This window comes from Panthera tigris, chromosome A1 (assembly GCF_018350195.1).
Source record: "Panthera tigris isolate Pti1 chromosome A1, P.tigris_Pti1_mat1.1, whole genome shotgun sequence".
In the NCBI taxonomy this organism is placed as follows: Eukaryota; Metazoa; Chordata; class Mammalia; order Carnivora; family Felidae; genus Panthera; species Panthera tigris.
In genome coordinates this window covers 108,602,146-108,618,420 of record NC_056660.1, presented here as the reverse complement: position 1 = coordinate 108,618,420, position 16,275 = coordinate 108,602,146, and the positions used below count along the sequence as shown (strand labels likewise).

Here is a 16,275-nt window from a genome sequence, read left to right as displayed (position 1 = left end):
CAGAGCTTATCCTGGACTCACTGCCTCTTCTCCCTGAGTTGGGAGTGCTGATTAACTTCAGACTGGTTGTCTCTGGCTGAGGGAGTTCAGCCCATGTGGCCAGACTGGGCTGGGCTTGGCTGGGGGCAGGGTGGCCTCTGGGGAGGGATTGGTGAGTTCAGCCAGACTGGAGCTGTGCCCAGTGAGCTCACTGCCTCCAGAAGCCATGACTGCCTTTCCCAGCCCCCTGTCTTCCAGCCTGGGGCTGTAGCTAAGAACTGACTGTTCTGTCTGCACTGCCGTAGAATAAGAATAAGCTTGCCGGAGTGACCTTCTGCTCTCCAGTCTTGCTCTCTACACCCCAATCCCCACTGTCAGCCTCTGGTTCTTTTAGAAAACATTATAATTACCAGAAGGCACACAGGACAGGCCTAGAGAGCAATAGGTTGTTTTCACCTCTGACTTTGAGAATTCTTGCCTCTGAGATGAGGGGGACATGCTGATGGTGTGGCTTTTTCTAAGGGCATGTTTTCTTTTTCCTGAATTCCAGACTCTTAGAGTTCCTGACTGTGAAGCCACGAGGAAGACAGGATTACAGCTTCTTGGTCCTTGGGTCCAGGGATGGTTAGAAGTGGGTGTTTCAGCCTGAGGTTGTGAAAGTAGGTGGTCATGGGTACTGCTGTCCTGAGGAAGAGGCCAGGGAAGAAAGGGCCTTGGAGCTCCCCCTCCCACTTTTCAGCTCACAGGCAGAATTGAAACCCCTGAATCATCTTGGAAGGGCCTGGCCTCCACCTGGAGGCCTGAAATTGTAGTAGGTGTATATCTTGCTGAAGAGCTAGGGCTTGGAGCCCAAGAATAGCCTCCTTGGGTACTTCTGTGGTCAGGAGCTGTCCTGGCTCCAGCCTGGGGTCTTGAGTGCCACACTCTGGGAGCTCATGCTCTGAGCTTACTGTAGGTCTGAGTGGCATGAGTCCCCTAGAGAGAGAGCCATAGCCAGTGTGGTCTCTCAGGGTAACATGCTGGACTTGGACAGCCCCACCTCAGTGCTTGGCCTGGCCAGATGGTCCCCCAGTCCCTAATATGGGGGGTGGAGACAGCACCAAATGCTTCCAAGACTGTCATCGTCACCTTTCTGGATGATAAGGGCCAGTGATCAGTAATGAGTGGCCAGCTGGGTTCCCTGAGTTGACCACCTTTGTCCCTTGGGCTCCTTAACCTGGAACGGGGGCTAGAAATGTGTTTATCTGGCCAGCCCAAGGATCCTGAATCCATGTGATTAATTTTCCACTAAGTGGTCAGCAAGTCCTCCCTGAGTCGTCTTCTGTGCCCTTGTCAGTTGCTGTCTCTGTCTTCTGTCTCTTCTGTCTCTACCGGGTCTGAGTGCTTTGGAGCCAAGACTCCCAGACTCTCACATGTAAACCAGTATGTGGGAACATTTTTGTTCATTCCAAATGAGGAGTCAAGCCAGACAGTACAGTGAGGAGTAAGAAAGGAGATGTCTTAGGGGTCCTGGGTGGGTCAGTTCGTTAAGCGGCTGACTCTTGATTTTGGCTCAGGTCATGATCTCCCAGTTCATGGGATCAAGCCTTGTATCGGGCTCTGTATTGGTGGCATGGAGTCTGCTTGAAATTCTCTCTCTCTTTCTGTCCCTCCTCCATTTGTGTGTGCATGCTATCACTCAAAATAAATAAACTTAAAAAAAAGAGATCTCCATGGACTGGAGTTATCAGGGTGGGCTTCCTGGAAGAGGGGCAAGCAGCCTTTGAGGGAAGGGGCAGGGAGATTGCACTAGTTAGAAACCCTCCAGTGGGTACCTCTCTGATCCCAGGTGGAATTGTGCCCTTGGATCAAGGGTAACTTCTTGTTCTCACTCTCATTTGGAAGGTTTTATTGCCAACCTCTCTGTGCAGCGGCAGTTCTTCCCCACTGAAGAGGATGAAATGGGAGCTGCCAAGGCCCTCATGAGACTTCAGGACACATACAAGCTGGACCCAGACACCATTTCCAAAGGGCAACTTCCAGGTACCTTACCTCTCAAGGCTTTACCTGTCCAGTGTGTGTGTGTGTCTGTAATGGCATCTGAACAGGGCTGGAGCTACTGCCAGTTTGTGGTTGGTGGACTGTCAGGCATGCTGTCAGTGCTGGTGGTGATCTGTCTTGGGTTTCCCATGGTGCCAGTTCCCTCACTCCCTGGCAGCCGCCTCCCGTCAGCCCCTCCCAACCTGCCTCCCACACCCTCTCCTCTCCCCTCTCAGAGAAAACTAAGGCTGCTGCTCAGGACCCCTCAGACTCTGCCCCCAGAGCACTGCTCAGATCTGCTTTCAGACCTGCTTCTGTCCCCACACCCTCTGATTTCTTTTTGCCAAAGGCTGATCTCTGGACTCACTGCCCTGCGTCCTGTGTGTCCTCAGTTACAGTCTCTGCCCTGTTCATTCTTGGCCCACCTCTCTTGGCTCTTATCTGTGAGCTGACATGCACTGTCTGTTCTTACTCATTTTACAAACCCCTCCCTCAGGATTCAAGGCCCTTTGAGTCTCTACTGCTGATGGATCTCTTTGCCCTCCTGGTTAGATTGCTGGATAGCCATCCACATGGTCTGCACTTCTTGGTTCCCATGTCCTCCTAAACATGCAAAGTTTGGCTCTTTGCCCCCCAACCGCCAGTCTTGCCCCTGCCAGGTCACCAGTGGCCACTCAGCTGCTAAAGCCAGTGGATGGGTTTCAGGCATAATGTTCTTTAACTTTTCAGCAGCAGTTGGCACACTGATTATCCCAGTGTTCCTGATACTCTGGCTCCTTTGAATTCTGGGGCACTGATCTCTCTTCTCTTTTCGGCCTTTGTGCTCTCTCTCACTTTTGCGCGCTCTCTCTCTCTCTCTCTCTCTCTCTCTCTCTCTCTTAAACAGGCCCCTTTCCCATGATTGCCTCAGTATGTTTACAACAAGACATATTGGGCTTAGGGGACTGTTAGAGACCAATAAGCCCAGGGATTCACTTAGACCCTATTAGACCTTTGATGCCATTCACCTATGGGACCCTGGAGGAGGCATAAGCCCAGGGTATCACAGTGTGTGGGAGAAAGAGGCACTCTGTTGTTGGCTAGTCAAAGCTTAGAGTTTTGGCCCTGAGGAGTCTGGTGAGTCAATGGGAAGCAGTGTAGACTTCTTATTCCTGCCTCAATCAGGTCTTGGATCAAGCCAGGCCATGAGGCTAGAGAGAGAAGGCCCCTCAGGGCACCTGCAAGATCTGTTCACCCTATAGCTGTGAGAATGTTTGGTAGGAGGAGAGAACCACACTCAAGCATTGACTTTGTACATGTAGTTAACAGACCCATGCATGTCCTGGAGGGAGAGTGAGGGGTGGAAGGGAGTTCTTCCCCAGGATTCTTTTACCTTGTGTTTTTCCCTAAGCACCTTCTCCAGGTGAGCCCAGCCATTGCCATCATTTGAGGCATCACCTGTACCTGGATGATATCCAGATTTGTGTTTCCTATCAAGGCTTGTCTCCTGAGCTTCCAACCAGTGTAGGCAAATGCCTATGGGGCATCTCTACTTGGGTGTTTTGTGGGCACCTCCAAAGTCACATGTTCCAAACTGAAATTCTCATCTGCTTTTGAAATGCTTCTCCTCCTCCCTCACTCCTTACCTGAGCAAAAAGCACCTCCATCCACTGGCTGCCCAAGTCAGAATACCAAGGTCTGTGGATTCTACCTGTCTTATCGTGTCTTCTTTACTTGGAGGCCCTGACTCCAGCCTCATGGAGCCTTATTTCTCAACTGTAGTATTGAAATATGTCATTTTGACCTGTCACGTCACTCCTTAAAAGCACTCTCTATGCAGTTACAAGCACATATCTGTTTATATCAGTTCCTGATCACAAAGCTTAACTTTAACTGCTAAACCCAAATTCCACCTATGTGTGATCTTTGAGTCTTGCATGGAACCCTCTCCCTCTCTTCCTTGTCCATACTGCGTATTAAATTTGTACTAAGCTACCCACCCCTCAGCTCCTTTGCCCATCCCACACCCTCTGCAGAAGTACCTTTACCCACATCTGCTGGGTCTCATGTCTGATTGCCCTTCAGCACTCAGGTCAGCCGGTACTCTCCAGGGAGCACTCTCCAGCGGGTAGACTTTTGATTGGCTTCTGGGGAGGATGCTGAGTATCTGGGAGCTATTGTTGACATTCTTGGCGTTTGTGAGACATGCTGATAGTTGCTACTGATTATTAGCATCCTGGGGATCATAGAAGACATCTTTGTGCATTATCTCGTTGAATTCTTGTTCAAGTCCTCTAAAATTGATGGTGTTTACTTTAGATGTAAGGGGACTGAGAGTCAGAGAGGCTAAGTAACTTACTCATAGTCACACAGCTGGTGGTTGCCATAGTGAGGCCCACATAGACCCAGCTTTGTCCATCTAGCTCAGCTGCTGTGTTATACTGACTCCATCACTGTTAGTTCCTGGGCCTACAGAGCCAAAGATCTGTGCAGGCCCAAGGATGATGGCCAGGGGCTCAAGGAACCCCTTCATCTCTGGCCTGTCTACTAACTCCACCTACCCTCCTCACCTTCCTATCCCACGTTGTCTGTTGCTGAGCCATCAGGGCAAACAGACCCCAGTCTCTGAAGTACCCGACCCATTGCAACAGGGGTTTTATTGTGGACAGAGCCCCATCTTGGACATCAGGCAGAAAGAACTCCCTCTGAGGCAGCTCTTCCATGTCACCCTTGCCTAAGTTGTTAAGAGAGTTAACGGAGATTCCCTCACTTTCCAGGGAGGGTCACAGCTCTTCTTTCCTCTTCGTGAGACCTGCTTTCTCATCGTTCCCTGAGGAATTCACTCATGGTCCCTCCCACTTTGCCCCCACCCTAAATCCTACATGTTTCTGTAGCTGGCATACCATATCTTGTCCTTGACTTGAAACTACCTTCATTGTCACTGTACAGTGCTGAGCCCAGGCAGGACCTGTAGAATAGATGCTCACCAAGGTCCCCGCCATCTAATGGTCAAAGCTGACACTGCAGGCTTGGCTCTTGACTTCCCTTGGCATCTGCCCCACAGCACTCCTGGCATTGTTTGTGCTACTACCTCTTAGGTCCTTCTCAGTGTTACTCTTTGTCCTTTCTCTGCAGGTGATCTGTGGGGTTCTGACCTTAGCCACCTTCCCTACTCTTGCCTTGTACTCTTGCTGGAAGTGATTATCCTCATCTGTGGCTTTAGCTGCCACATAAGTTCTTTGTTTTATATTCACCTAATTTTTCTCCCTCCCAGTCTGTCTGATATGGCCAGCTGCCCAACAGACATCTCCTCTGTGGCTCACAGGACCTTCATACTCTTCTGAATACTACTTTCTGGGCTTCCTGGGTTTCTCCACAACAAAGGCCCCTAGGGGTGCCTGGGTGGCGCAGTCGGTTAAGCGTCCGACTTCAGCCAGGTCACGATCTCGCGGTCTTTGAGTTCGAGCCCCGCGTCAGGCTCTGGGCTGATGGCTTGGAGCCTGGAGCCTGTTTCCGATTCTATGTCTCCCTCTCTCTCTGCCCCTCCCCCGTTCATGCTCTGTCTCTCTCTGTCCCAAAAATAAATAAAAAAAAAAAACGTTGAAAAAAAAACAAAAAAAAAACAAAGGCCCCTTCCCACATGGGAGAAGGGGAGTCTGCAGCTGGGAGGTTGGCTGTGAACTCCAGTCTGAGGCAGGACCAGCCTCTCTGTGCTCACTTTGAAGTGCATGGTCTGAAGCCATGGTGGAACTCAGCTGGGATGATGCCCTCCCACCCCCCACCTTCCACTCGTCCAGGCTTCCTCAATGTGATTATCTTTCTGCCAGCGCAGAGGCTCTTTGGAGACTGACCATTGGCCTCTCCTGCTGCAGGAACCAAGTACCAGGCAGTGCTGAGTGTGGATGACTGCTTTGGGATGGGCCGCTCAGCCTACAATGAAGGCGACTATTACCATACGGTCCTGTGGATGGAGCAGGTGCTGAAGCAACTCGATGCTGGGGAGGAGGGCACCACAACCAAGGCCCAGGTGCTGGACTACCTGAGCTATGCTGTTTTCCAGTTGGGTGACCTACACCGTGCCCTGGAGCTCACCCGCCGCCTGCTTTCTCTTGGTAAGTATGTTCTAGGGGAAGGTCAGAGCTGATGGGGAGCTGGCAGGAGAACTGGTCACTCTGCTGGCCACTGTCCTGGGACTGAGCCAGTCTCACATGTCACCTGGCCAGTGACTAATGCCTTAACTGCTTTCAGGCCTATTCCATCTGCCACCTAGTTCTTTACTCACCTTATTTCTGGCCTGAGCCCTTGCCCAGTTGCTGATGGATACCCTCAGAACTGTCGTCCTACACACTCCCTTTTTAAATAGGAATCCAGTGCTGCAGTGCCTCTGCTGCTCTGCGGGATAGAGAGCCTTCACAGTGTCAGGAACAGCTCAAGAGGCACTTGAGGGTTTGTGCAGTGACAGAGGCCTGCCCCATTAGTTAGAAGTCTGAGGTCTTACTGGTGGGATTTGGTATGGCATTGGTGTTTAGAATGTCTTGTGGTGTTGGATTGAAGGAGATCAGAAGCACTGTGTCTTTTTCTTTTTAAATTTGGATTTTTAAAAATGTTTATTCATTTTGAGAGAGACACAGAGAGAGAGAGAGAGAGAGTGCGTGCGCAAGTGGGGGAGGGGCAGAGAGAGGGGGAGACACAGAATCTGAAGCAGGCTCTAGGCTCTGAGCTGACAGCACAGAGCCTGACGTGGGGCTTGAACCCACAAACCATGAGATGATGACCTGAGCCGAAGTCGGATGCTCACCTGACTGAGCCACCCATACGCCCCAGCAGTGTGTCTTTAAAATCTATCTCTTCCACCTCTTACTAACATATGGAATTATCACAGTCGAGAATTTCATAGACCAGCTGCTGTTTTTCATGAGCCTTGAGTCTGATGCCCCCTAGCGTATGATTGTCCTGTAAGACTGATGTGGGCAGAGAGCTTTATAGATCCTTTCATGTTAGTAAGAGCCTTGGACCGGGAGTCAGGATGCCTGGATTCCTTTTCTGCATAACCTTAACCTAAATCTTTTAATATCTTTGGACCTCAGTTTCCTCAGTATGGAGTGGCACAGTAATCCTGTCAAGTGTACTCCTTTGTGTTATTGAGGCACACAAAATGAAGCTGTGGCATTGTCGTGGCTGTTCTTTTTGCCAGTATTTCAGCCTGCCTTCTTGTTGTGATCAGCATGTGATGCGGTCACTAGTAATGGGTGTACTCTAGGGCATGGGTGTAAATGACTCAGCCAAGTGGGGAGGAGGCAGCAAGAGTCTGTACTCCTTCTCTAGACCTGTGCCCATGGGCCCTTCAGGGAGGCCTGAGAGGAGACCCCTTGTGTGGCCGGCTAAGTGTCCCCCAGTCTATTGTTCCTTTCGCATCTCTGATGGAGCAGGGAGAGCCTGTGTCAGTTTTCCCCGCTTTGACCGATGAGCCTCGTTAGGTGCTGTGGAAAAGCAGAATGCTGCGTGCAAAGTGAGCTGCCGGGAGAGAAAACCACTTACAGGATAATTTCTCTGAGCGATCTAACAGATGTTTGTGGTTTCCTTTTCCTTCTTGTTCTTTGCTCTTTCTAGACCCGAGCCATGAACGAGCTGGAGGGAATCTGCGGTACTTTGAACAGTTGTTGGAGGAAGAAAGAGAAAAAGTGTTGTCAAATCAGACAGAAGCTGGGCTAGCAACACAGGAAAGCATCTATGAGAGGCCTGTGGACTACCTGCCTGAGAGGGATATCTATGAGAGTCTCTGTCGTGGGGAGGGTGTCAAACTGGTGAGAAAACATGGCTGGGTCCTACATGTGGACCTAGATTTCAGCTCTGGACAAGCACATTTGGGGAGGGTGTTCCTCTGTGTGTAGGCCGTTTCCTCAACTTCTTCCCCAGTTCTTTGTAGCCTCTGCTGTGGCTGACCTATGGGTGTTCTCTGAGGTGTAGGATTGTGAGACTGTCTCCCCTGATGATCCAGGCAGAGTTTCTTTCTTTCTTTTTTTGAACTTTATTTATGTATTTTGAGAGAGAGAGAGAGAGAGAGAGAGAGACAGTGTGAGGGAGGGCAGAGAGAGAGAGAGACAGAGAGAGAGAGAGAATCCCAAGCAGGCTCCACACTGTTAGTCCAGAGCCTGATGTGGGGCTTGAACTCACAAACTCTGAGATCATGACCTGAGCCGAAATCAAGAGTTGGACACTTAACCAGTTGAGCCACCCAGGCACCCCACAGGCATAATTTCAATCCTCTAAGTTATTACCAAGCTCCCCTTCCCATCCCAGCATGCCCAGCTTCTGCTTGACCCATGCTCTGAGGAAAACCATGAGTGTGGATGTGACCCAAAGGGAAGTTGTGGTCTGTGTAGTAAAGACACAATAGTAGCTACAGCTTAGTCTCAGGTGTCACTGGCTTTTGAGAGCCTTGGGATTCCATTGCTTCCTCCAGGAGGCTCAGGTGTGAGGCGGTCTCTGGGCCTTTTCCATGCCCATGTCTGCTTACCTCCCACTGGCTCCTCCACCTGGAATGGGTTCTCCCCAGCGTCAGCCCTTCTGACCTTCTAATATCTCTGTGAGAGCGGTCAGGGATCACCCTGTGCCACAGCACTTGTGGACGTGAGGAATTCTTGGAAGAGGAGAAACATTACATGATTTGTGGGGTATCATTTCTCTCAGTCAAGCTGAGGGGCTCTTGTTTCTTCTCTGGTGGGGCAGAAGGGAGCAGCTGCTGGACACGACATGTGAGACCAGCCTCTGCACCAAGCCAGCCTGGGTCCGAGGTTTAAGACGCACTTTGCTCAGGACCTCTCGCTCTGTGTGCTCTCCAGACTCCCCGGAGGCAGAAGAGGCTTTTCTGTAGGTATCACCATGGCAACAGAACACCACAGCTTCTCATTGCCCCCTTCAAAGAAGAGGATGAGTGGGACAGTCCGCACATCGTCAGGTACTATGATGTCATGTCTGATGAGGAAATCGAGAGGATCAAGGAGATCGCGAAACCCAAAGTAGGTATCTCTGCACTTCCTTCCTGGCCACCTCATCCCTGGTACCATGGAGTGATTTCTTTGTATATTCAGCTGGCCTTTTCTGATACTAGCATGAGTCTGCTATCTGGGTGCTGAGGTACTGCACAATTTGACCTTATGGGTTCCTGGTCCAATGGTGAGGAAAACTGAAGGAACCAATGTGAACAGCCAAGTGCTAGGACAGAAGGCCTCACTGGTTTTTACTAGTTATGTTGTTCAATTAGGTCTCTAGTGTTAGTTTATTATATGCTGAAGTATTGATCATAAAAATATATTTTTTAGTAATAGCTAATGTTTACTGAGTTCTTAAGTATGGCAGGCCCTGTTCTGAGTGCTTAACATATATTAACTATCACGTGTCTTAAACATATTATGTCATTGTTTTCATTTTACCCACGAGGAAACAGACCTGTGTAGTTTGCACCTGGTTGCTCAACTGTCTCATTCTTCTTTGGGTTTTTAGCTGATTCTCTTACGTAGCCCAGACACTGTTATCAACTGCAAATAGGGAAAATTTTGTTTTCTCCTTCCCAGTAATTACAGTTCCTCTGAACTGCTCAGAACTCCATGAGCATTGTTAACAGTATACATCCTGGTCTTGTTCCTGAATTTCCTGGGGATTCCTATGGTATTTCACTACTAAGTATACAGTTGGCTGTTGGTTTTTGTACATTTGTCATCAGGCTATAAAATTATTCTTATATTTCTAGTTCATAGAAGACTTGTTTCCATTTGACGTCTTTCAAAGAGAACCATTTGGTGTTATGTCCCCACCCTTCTCTTATCATTGGTGATTACAAGGAGGGATTTAGTTAGATCCTGTATTGCTGTGCTCCTAATAGACTGGTAGTGGCCAGGAGGCCCAACACTTGTGGAGAGACAGAAAACAGGTTCCTATCCTGGCCCCTGCACCTCAATTTGAAGCGACCTTGGCTTGAGGTACTAGGACATCGAGCACTCAGAATCAGCCGTTGATGTTGCTGAGGGATGGTGTAGCCAGTGCGTGTGGAGAACAGGGACCAGGACCTCCCTTTCCACTCCCTGGGACAGCTGCAGAGTCAGCCAAGGAAGAAAACTGTTTTCCTGGTTGCCGGGCAAGAGAGGGTTTGTTATGCCATGACCTCCTGAGACATTCCTCACTTGTCTTTCAGACCAAGGCACTGCAGCATATCTGTGTGTGTATTCACGATGGGTGTGTGTGTATACATGTGTGTGGCAGGGGCGGTGTAGTGGGGAGAAAACTTGTCTTTGAATAGAAGCCATGACATGTTGGCCATTAAAAGCTGACCTCTCCTTTCCGGAGCCTGTGAGGGACAGATGCTATTCTGGCTTTGAAGTAGGAACCATGAACTTAACTTGGTCTGCAGGGAATGCCTGGCAGCTGCTTTTTTGGGTCCCTGGCCTGCTTTGAAAATAGCCCTGTCTCTTGTAGCAGAACACAGCTGCCCACAGCCTCATTGTGGATGTCCAGCGAGCACCGAGGCTCAGATGTTTGGGTGGGGTCTGGCTGCAGCCGCACTTGTTATCAGGAGGAATCGTAGTTGGGAGCTTAGGGAAGCCCTCTGTCCTGGGTGCGCTGCCGTGTTGCCAGAACTTGCTGCAGCAGCAGTGTCCCTGTTCGGTGATCTCCTGGCCAATCTTCTGGTCCAGTCACACTTCTCCATCCCTTCTGCCATCAACTCTTGGCCTGACCTCTGCCTTGACCTCCTCATTGGCCTCCTTGTTACCACTCTGGCCCTTCCCTAGTTTTCCATGAGGTGTCCACATTCAGATTGTGAGTGTCCCTCACCTGCCTTTCCTGTTTCTGATTGGCCACAAGCTTGCTTCCAGGCCCAGTCCTCACTTGCCTCTTTGGCCTACTCTCATCTCTTACATCTAACTTCTAATCTACAGTCATGGTGCCACACCCATATTCATCTCTGGGCCTCTGCATTGCTGTTCCTTCCCTGTTACTGTAACATTCCCCTACTTGGCTAACTCCTGCTTACCCTTCAAGTCTCAGCTAGGTGGTCTTCCCTTGACCATTCCTGACTGTATAGACTAAGCTCCCACAGACTGTAAGCTTACCCCACTCTCAGCTCTTACCATGTTGTGCTGCAATTAGGCAGCTAGTCTTTTGCCTTCTTCACTTGATTGAGGTGTGTGAGGGCAGGGGCGATGTCTTGGTCACCAGTGTAGTGCCAGGCACATAGTAGGTACTCATTAAGTATTAATTGAAATTAAGGGGAAGTGATGTTGGGGTGGGGGTATCTGGGTCTGTGGTCCTACCCATGTGAGGTCATTAGGACGGCCCACAGTTGAAGCATGGTGGGGCTGACTTTGGGCAGCCAGGTGATTCTTGGGAGCATCATTGCACCTGTCTGTGGAGACTGAGGGGGAGATGAGGTAGGTTAGGGGTATTTGTGTATGTGTGTGTATGAGTGTGTATGTGGAGGTAGGTGGCTTCCAAGCATTAGTTCACATATTTCAACTCGTAGAGTCCTTTCTGGATTCTGTCATCTGACCTTGTGAGGCCCCTAAGTGAGTAGAAACCGTGCTTCCTATCTTTCCTCTTCACAGCAGTGGGAGTCCGGTGTGAGCTGGTGCAGCAGGAGGGTGTTTGCGTAGGTTTCTTGGCACAGGAGGCTGCTGTGGTTCAGAAGGCCTCAGGCTCTGGGATGGTAACACTGTCTGAATACAGTGGGAGCAGCCAAGCACAGGTGGTGTTCAGTCAGGGGCAGTTTGTGGGCCTGGTGAGAAAGCAGTCTGTCCAGGAAGATGAGGCAATGGATAAAGAAGACTCCACAGGTGTAATTCTGCATACAGCACAGACCTGGGCAGCACCCAGGGCTAGGCAATGACCGAGTGGGGCAGCAGCAGAGTAGGAATGTCGAGGCCTCAGACTACCACCTTGCCTGGCTTGCAGGATCACGTTGCCTTGGCCAGGGCCACTGCCTGAAAGTCTTCCTCCCTCACTGGTCTGACTGGTGGGTCTGGCCCCAGTCTCTCTGGGAAAACACTCAAGACAAAGAAGGATAAGTGTGCCTCTCTTCCTGTCTTCCAGCTTGCACGAGCCACTGTTCGTGACCCCAAGACAGGCGTCCTCACTGTGGCCAGCTACAGGGTTTCCAAAAGGTTAGCAGAGGTGATGGCAGTAGTGGTGGTGGGAGGGGGGTGGCTGCTCAAGCCCTCTTTCCAGGGCTTCCTAGTCTGTACTCAAGGGAGCTTGGCTTGGCTTGTCCTACTTGCTGGCACCATCCCTACTTACAATACTCACCCTGTGCTGGCCCTGATTCTGGGGGGAGAGTGAAGGATCTCACCTAAGCTGCCTTCCCAACCTTCCTGTTTCTCCCTCTTTTGACTTAGCTCATGGCTGGAGGAGGATGATGACCCTGTTGTGGCTCGAGTGAATCGTCGGATGCAGCACATCACAGGGCTAACAGTAAAGACTGCAGAATTGCTTCAGGTATGGCTGGTCCCTGTGACCCTGTGGTTGGGAAGTGTGTATTTCTGGCTACATGGTCTCCCAGGGTGCCCATGGCCAGACTTAGGGAGGCTTGCCCAATGAACTGTATGACTGCACAACGATATGAATATGAAATGACTTCACACAGGGAAGCCAGAATTAAGCATGCCTACTGTCATTCCAACAGTTAGCATTCAACAAATGTTGATTATCTTCTCTGTATCCAAGTATCATAGTAGGAGCTAGGGATCAGTGGTGGGCATGGCAGGCCTGTTGTGTCTTCTTGACTTTGGAAGCTGAAATCCTGAGTTGTTTTAAGGACACTTCTAAGAGAGCTGTAAATACCTTCAAAGGTCTTGGTTCTGATGCACATCATTCACATGCACTTGGAGGTGATGTGTCCTGAGATACATTGGTAGGAAAAGTGAGAGGCCTGGAGAGGCTGGTGAGAGTGGAGTGCTTTTTTCAAAGTACCCCCTGTGGAACCCTGGCTTCCTGCCTTTATTTCCAAGGTGATTGTAAAGACACATGAAAGCTGAGTAAAGCTCCTAATTAATGTGTTCTCTGTAGTATATTGAATTCAAATCAGTTCTGGCCATCCTCCCTTCTGAACATTGGAACTTCTGGGTACTATTGTAAAGTGATGACCTGTTGGCATTTTTTAAGAGTCCCCTGGGTCTGTCTTTCTGGCTAGAGTTTCTCTGTATTTCAGGATTGCTCCTTTCATCTTGATGCTTGGCATTTGGATCTGATCAACGATAGATTTCATTAGAATATTGAAGATCATTTGGAAAAGGTTCTCAGAACTTTTGCAGGATACACTCAAGCAAATCACTGATTTTTTTTTTTCCTATAGCTGTGACACCAATCAGAAAAGTCTTCTTTTGGATTTTGAAAGTCTTCTTTATGGATTTGTTTGAAATCCACTAATTTTGTTTTACTTTATTTTATTTTATTTTATTTTATTTTATTTTATTTTATTTTATTTTAGTCTATTCTAGTCTATTTTATTTTTTATTTTTATTTATTTTTGAGAAAGAGAGAGCACACACACAGACAGGAGAAGGGCAGAGAGAGGGAGACACAGAATCTGAAGCAGACTCCAGGCTGTGAGCTGTCAGCACAGAGCACAACGTGGGTCTCAAACCCATGATCTGTGAGATTATGATCAGTTGGATGCTTAACCAGCTGAGCCACCCAGGCACTCCCCACCCCCCGCAACCCCACCCCACCACCAGTTTTTGAAAACTTGCTGATTACCTTTCATTCTTGTGAAAGTTTTATATAATCTTTAGTTCAGCCCAAGCTAGTGTTGAGTTTGTAAGCTTAATTTAATTTTGATGTAGTTCTGTAAACAAGCCCATCGGTGGAGGATTTTGATCACTTCTCCTACTTCCACCTTTTTAAGAGTGGTAGGGACTTTCAGTGCACTTGGTGCATCCCTGTTGGCTTTGTTGTGATCCATATCTTCGTGGAGCAGATTTGTTGTTGTTAAGACATCTGCCACTGTTGGAGCCAGTGTTAGGACTCTCACTGCCCCCATCGAGGATGACATTCTGCTTGATTGGCTGATTGCATGCTTTAAACCAATGGGCTGAGAAGAGTGAGTGGGACTCTGCTCATGGTGCCCTCCTGGCTGGCTTCCCTGCTATACCCTCTCTACCTTATCTCACATGAAATCTAAAAGGCAGAAGCTTCGTACTTGGACTAACTTATCTGCCACAACCCTGGCTCCATCTTGTCAGGCCTGTCATCATGTTGTAGCTGAATTGATGACTGGGATCTGAATGCCAGGACTCCCTATGGAGGGACTCTTGATGTTGGGGCTCTTCTGGAAGACCCAGACCACAGCTGCCCGGGGGCTAAGGCCCCGTTTTTGTTTGCCTTCTTCTAGGAGCTGTCTTGGCATTTCCTTTGCCAGCCAGCAGTGTTGAAAGCTTTGACCCTACATGGTCTGGGGGACAGCAACCTGGGTTTTAGCACTTGCTTCTAACTGCTCATTCCACATGGACCGTTTAAAGTGTCATTAGAGCCTCGGCACCAGCAAAAGTCTCTAGTCCCTGGTCCTTCAGAATATTACAGGCTTCTGGAAAGGAGCTGATGCTTATGCTCCCTATTGATACTCTGTCACTTGTAGTCGATGTTTGCTGTAGATCTTTTGGAGGAGAAAGGGCAATTGAGGCTTTCTTATGAATTAGACAAAGGCTTGTCTGATAGTGGAAGAGATGCTACACTGGCAGGATTGAAGACACTTATGACTTGATGTCTCAGCCTTACTAGAAAAGTAATTTCTGACCATTTTTGTGTGTGTCTTCACTCTGACCTAAATATCATAAATACCCATGTCTTTCAAATGACTGACTCTTAATACTTTTGTAACAACACATCTAAAGATTAAAATGAATACCTCCTCACAGGAATCAGTTTTTGTTTGTTTGTTTTATAGAGATAGCGCACGCACGAGCAGAGGAGGGGCAGAGGGAGAGCGAGAGAGAGAGAATTTCAACCAGCCTCCACACCCAGCACAGAGCCCAATGTGGAGTTCAGTCTCAAGACAGTGAGATCATGACCTGACCTGAAATCAAGTCAGATGCTCAATTGACTGAGCCACCTAGACACCCCAAGAATGTTTTGATGTACGGTTGCTAGTTATTAAAGTTGTGAGTCTGGGCCTGGAGTTTGCCCAGATGGTGAATTTGATTGCAAATCCAGAAGCTCCCATGACACTTGCTCTTTGGGGACAGTATTAAGTTGTGTAGACACAATAGCATCAGCACCATGATTGAACTGTAAAAAGATGAGTCCGTTAAAATAATGCAGCTTCTTTCACTCCATCCTATCCAGCTGCAAGCTTAAGCCATCCTATCCAGCAAAGGGGAGTATTGGAAAATGCAGTCATACACTGCAGTTCCAACAGCAAGCAGTGATCAAATTTTGCAGAGTGCATAGCTACAGTAATCACAGTCATATTTAAAATTTTCTTTCAAGTTCCCAGCTAAACTGGACCCAAAGAAAGTGTTTGTAATATTTTATCAACAACTGTAGCACTTCCCTCCTTACATGCACCTTCAGCCTTTGGGCCACTGGCTGAACCAGGCCTCCTTGCACTGTTGACAGGATTTCCCGGTATTTCTGGTACAGGAATCTTGCAGGCCGAGGCAGCATATGACAGCATATTTTCATCCCCTGATTGTTTATCAAATTTTATTTCTTTGGACATTGAAAATCATGCTGTCCAAATTCTGCCCTTCCTCACATTTGATACATATTTTCTTTTCCAGTAAGAAGATTTCCTCTCTTGAAAAGTACCTCCTTCTCTCTCCCGCATGTCTGTAGGTCTCTATTATTGACAATCTTGGAGTATCTCACATCTGACTCTTGGAATCACCAAAAAGGATATGCAGAAAACGCCAACTTCCTAAAGACTAATAGCTGTGCCCTAGAGGTTTTTAGGGTTTCAGTAAGAGACAGTAGCCAAATGCTCCCAGATGGACATTGGTGGTACCACTTGATCTGTCAGCTTCCATAACAAATTATATGCTTCTTCTTGAACTTTGTCTATCAATCTGGCTACTGTGGCTAAAATAAACGTTTGTGACTTAGGACTTACATTGTGGTGATAAACTGTTCAGTCAGGTATTTACAGTTCATAATCTAATTACAGTAAAACCTTGGTTCGTGAGCATAATTCATCCCGGAAACATGCTTATAATCCAGAGCGTTTGTATATCAAGGCGAATTTCAAGAACCATTGGCTCACTTGTGATTATGTATTATTGGGTGTCACGTACTGCTCATATCGCAAGACATCAC

At 48.5% G+C, this 16,275-nt stretch overlaps 1 protein-coding gene across 7 annotated transcripts in view; it reads left to right on the top strand.

The window, feature by feature from the left end:
• Positions 1-16,275, top strand: part of P4HA2 (prolyl 4-hydroxylase subunit alpha 2) — a 38,146-nt gene that overhangs the window by 15,905 nt on the left and 5,966 nt on the right. For all 7 annotated transcript variants that reach the window (XR_006216685.1, XM_015540053.2, XM_042983584.1 and 4 more), the window contains 6 exons: positions 1,864-2,001; positions 5,850-6,089; positions 7,588-7,781; positions 8,820-8,996; positions 12,061-12,131; positions 12,363-12,462. Coding sequence is in view for 6 of the 7 variants with exons in the window: in XM_015540053.2 (XP_015395539.2) it covers positions 1,864-2,001; positions 5,850-6,089; positions 7,588-7,781; positions 8,820-8,996; positions 12,061-12,131; positions 12,363-12,462 (920 nt within the window). In the remaining variant the exon portion in view is untranslated. The remainder of the gene's footprint in view (positions 1-1,863; positions 2,002-5,849; positions 6,090-7,587; positions 7,782-8,819; positions 8,997-12,060; positions 12,132-12,362; positions 12,463-16,275) is intronic.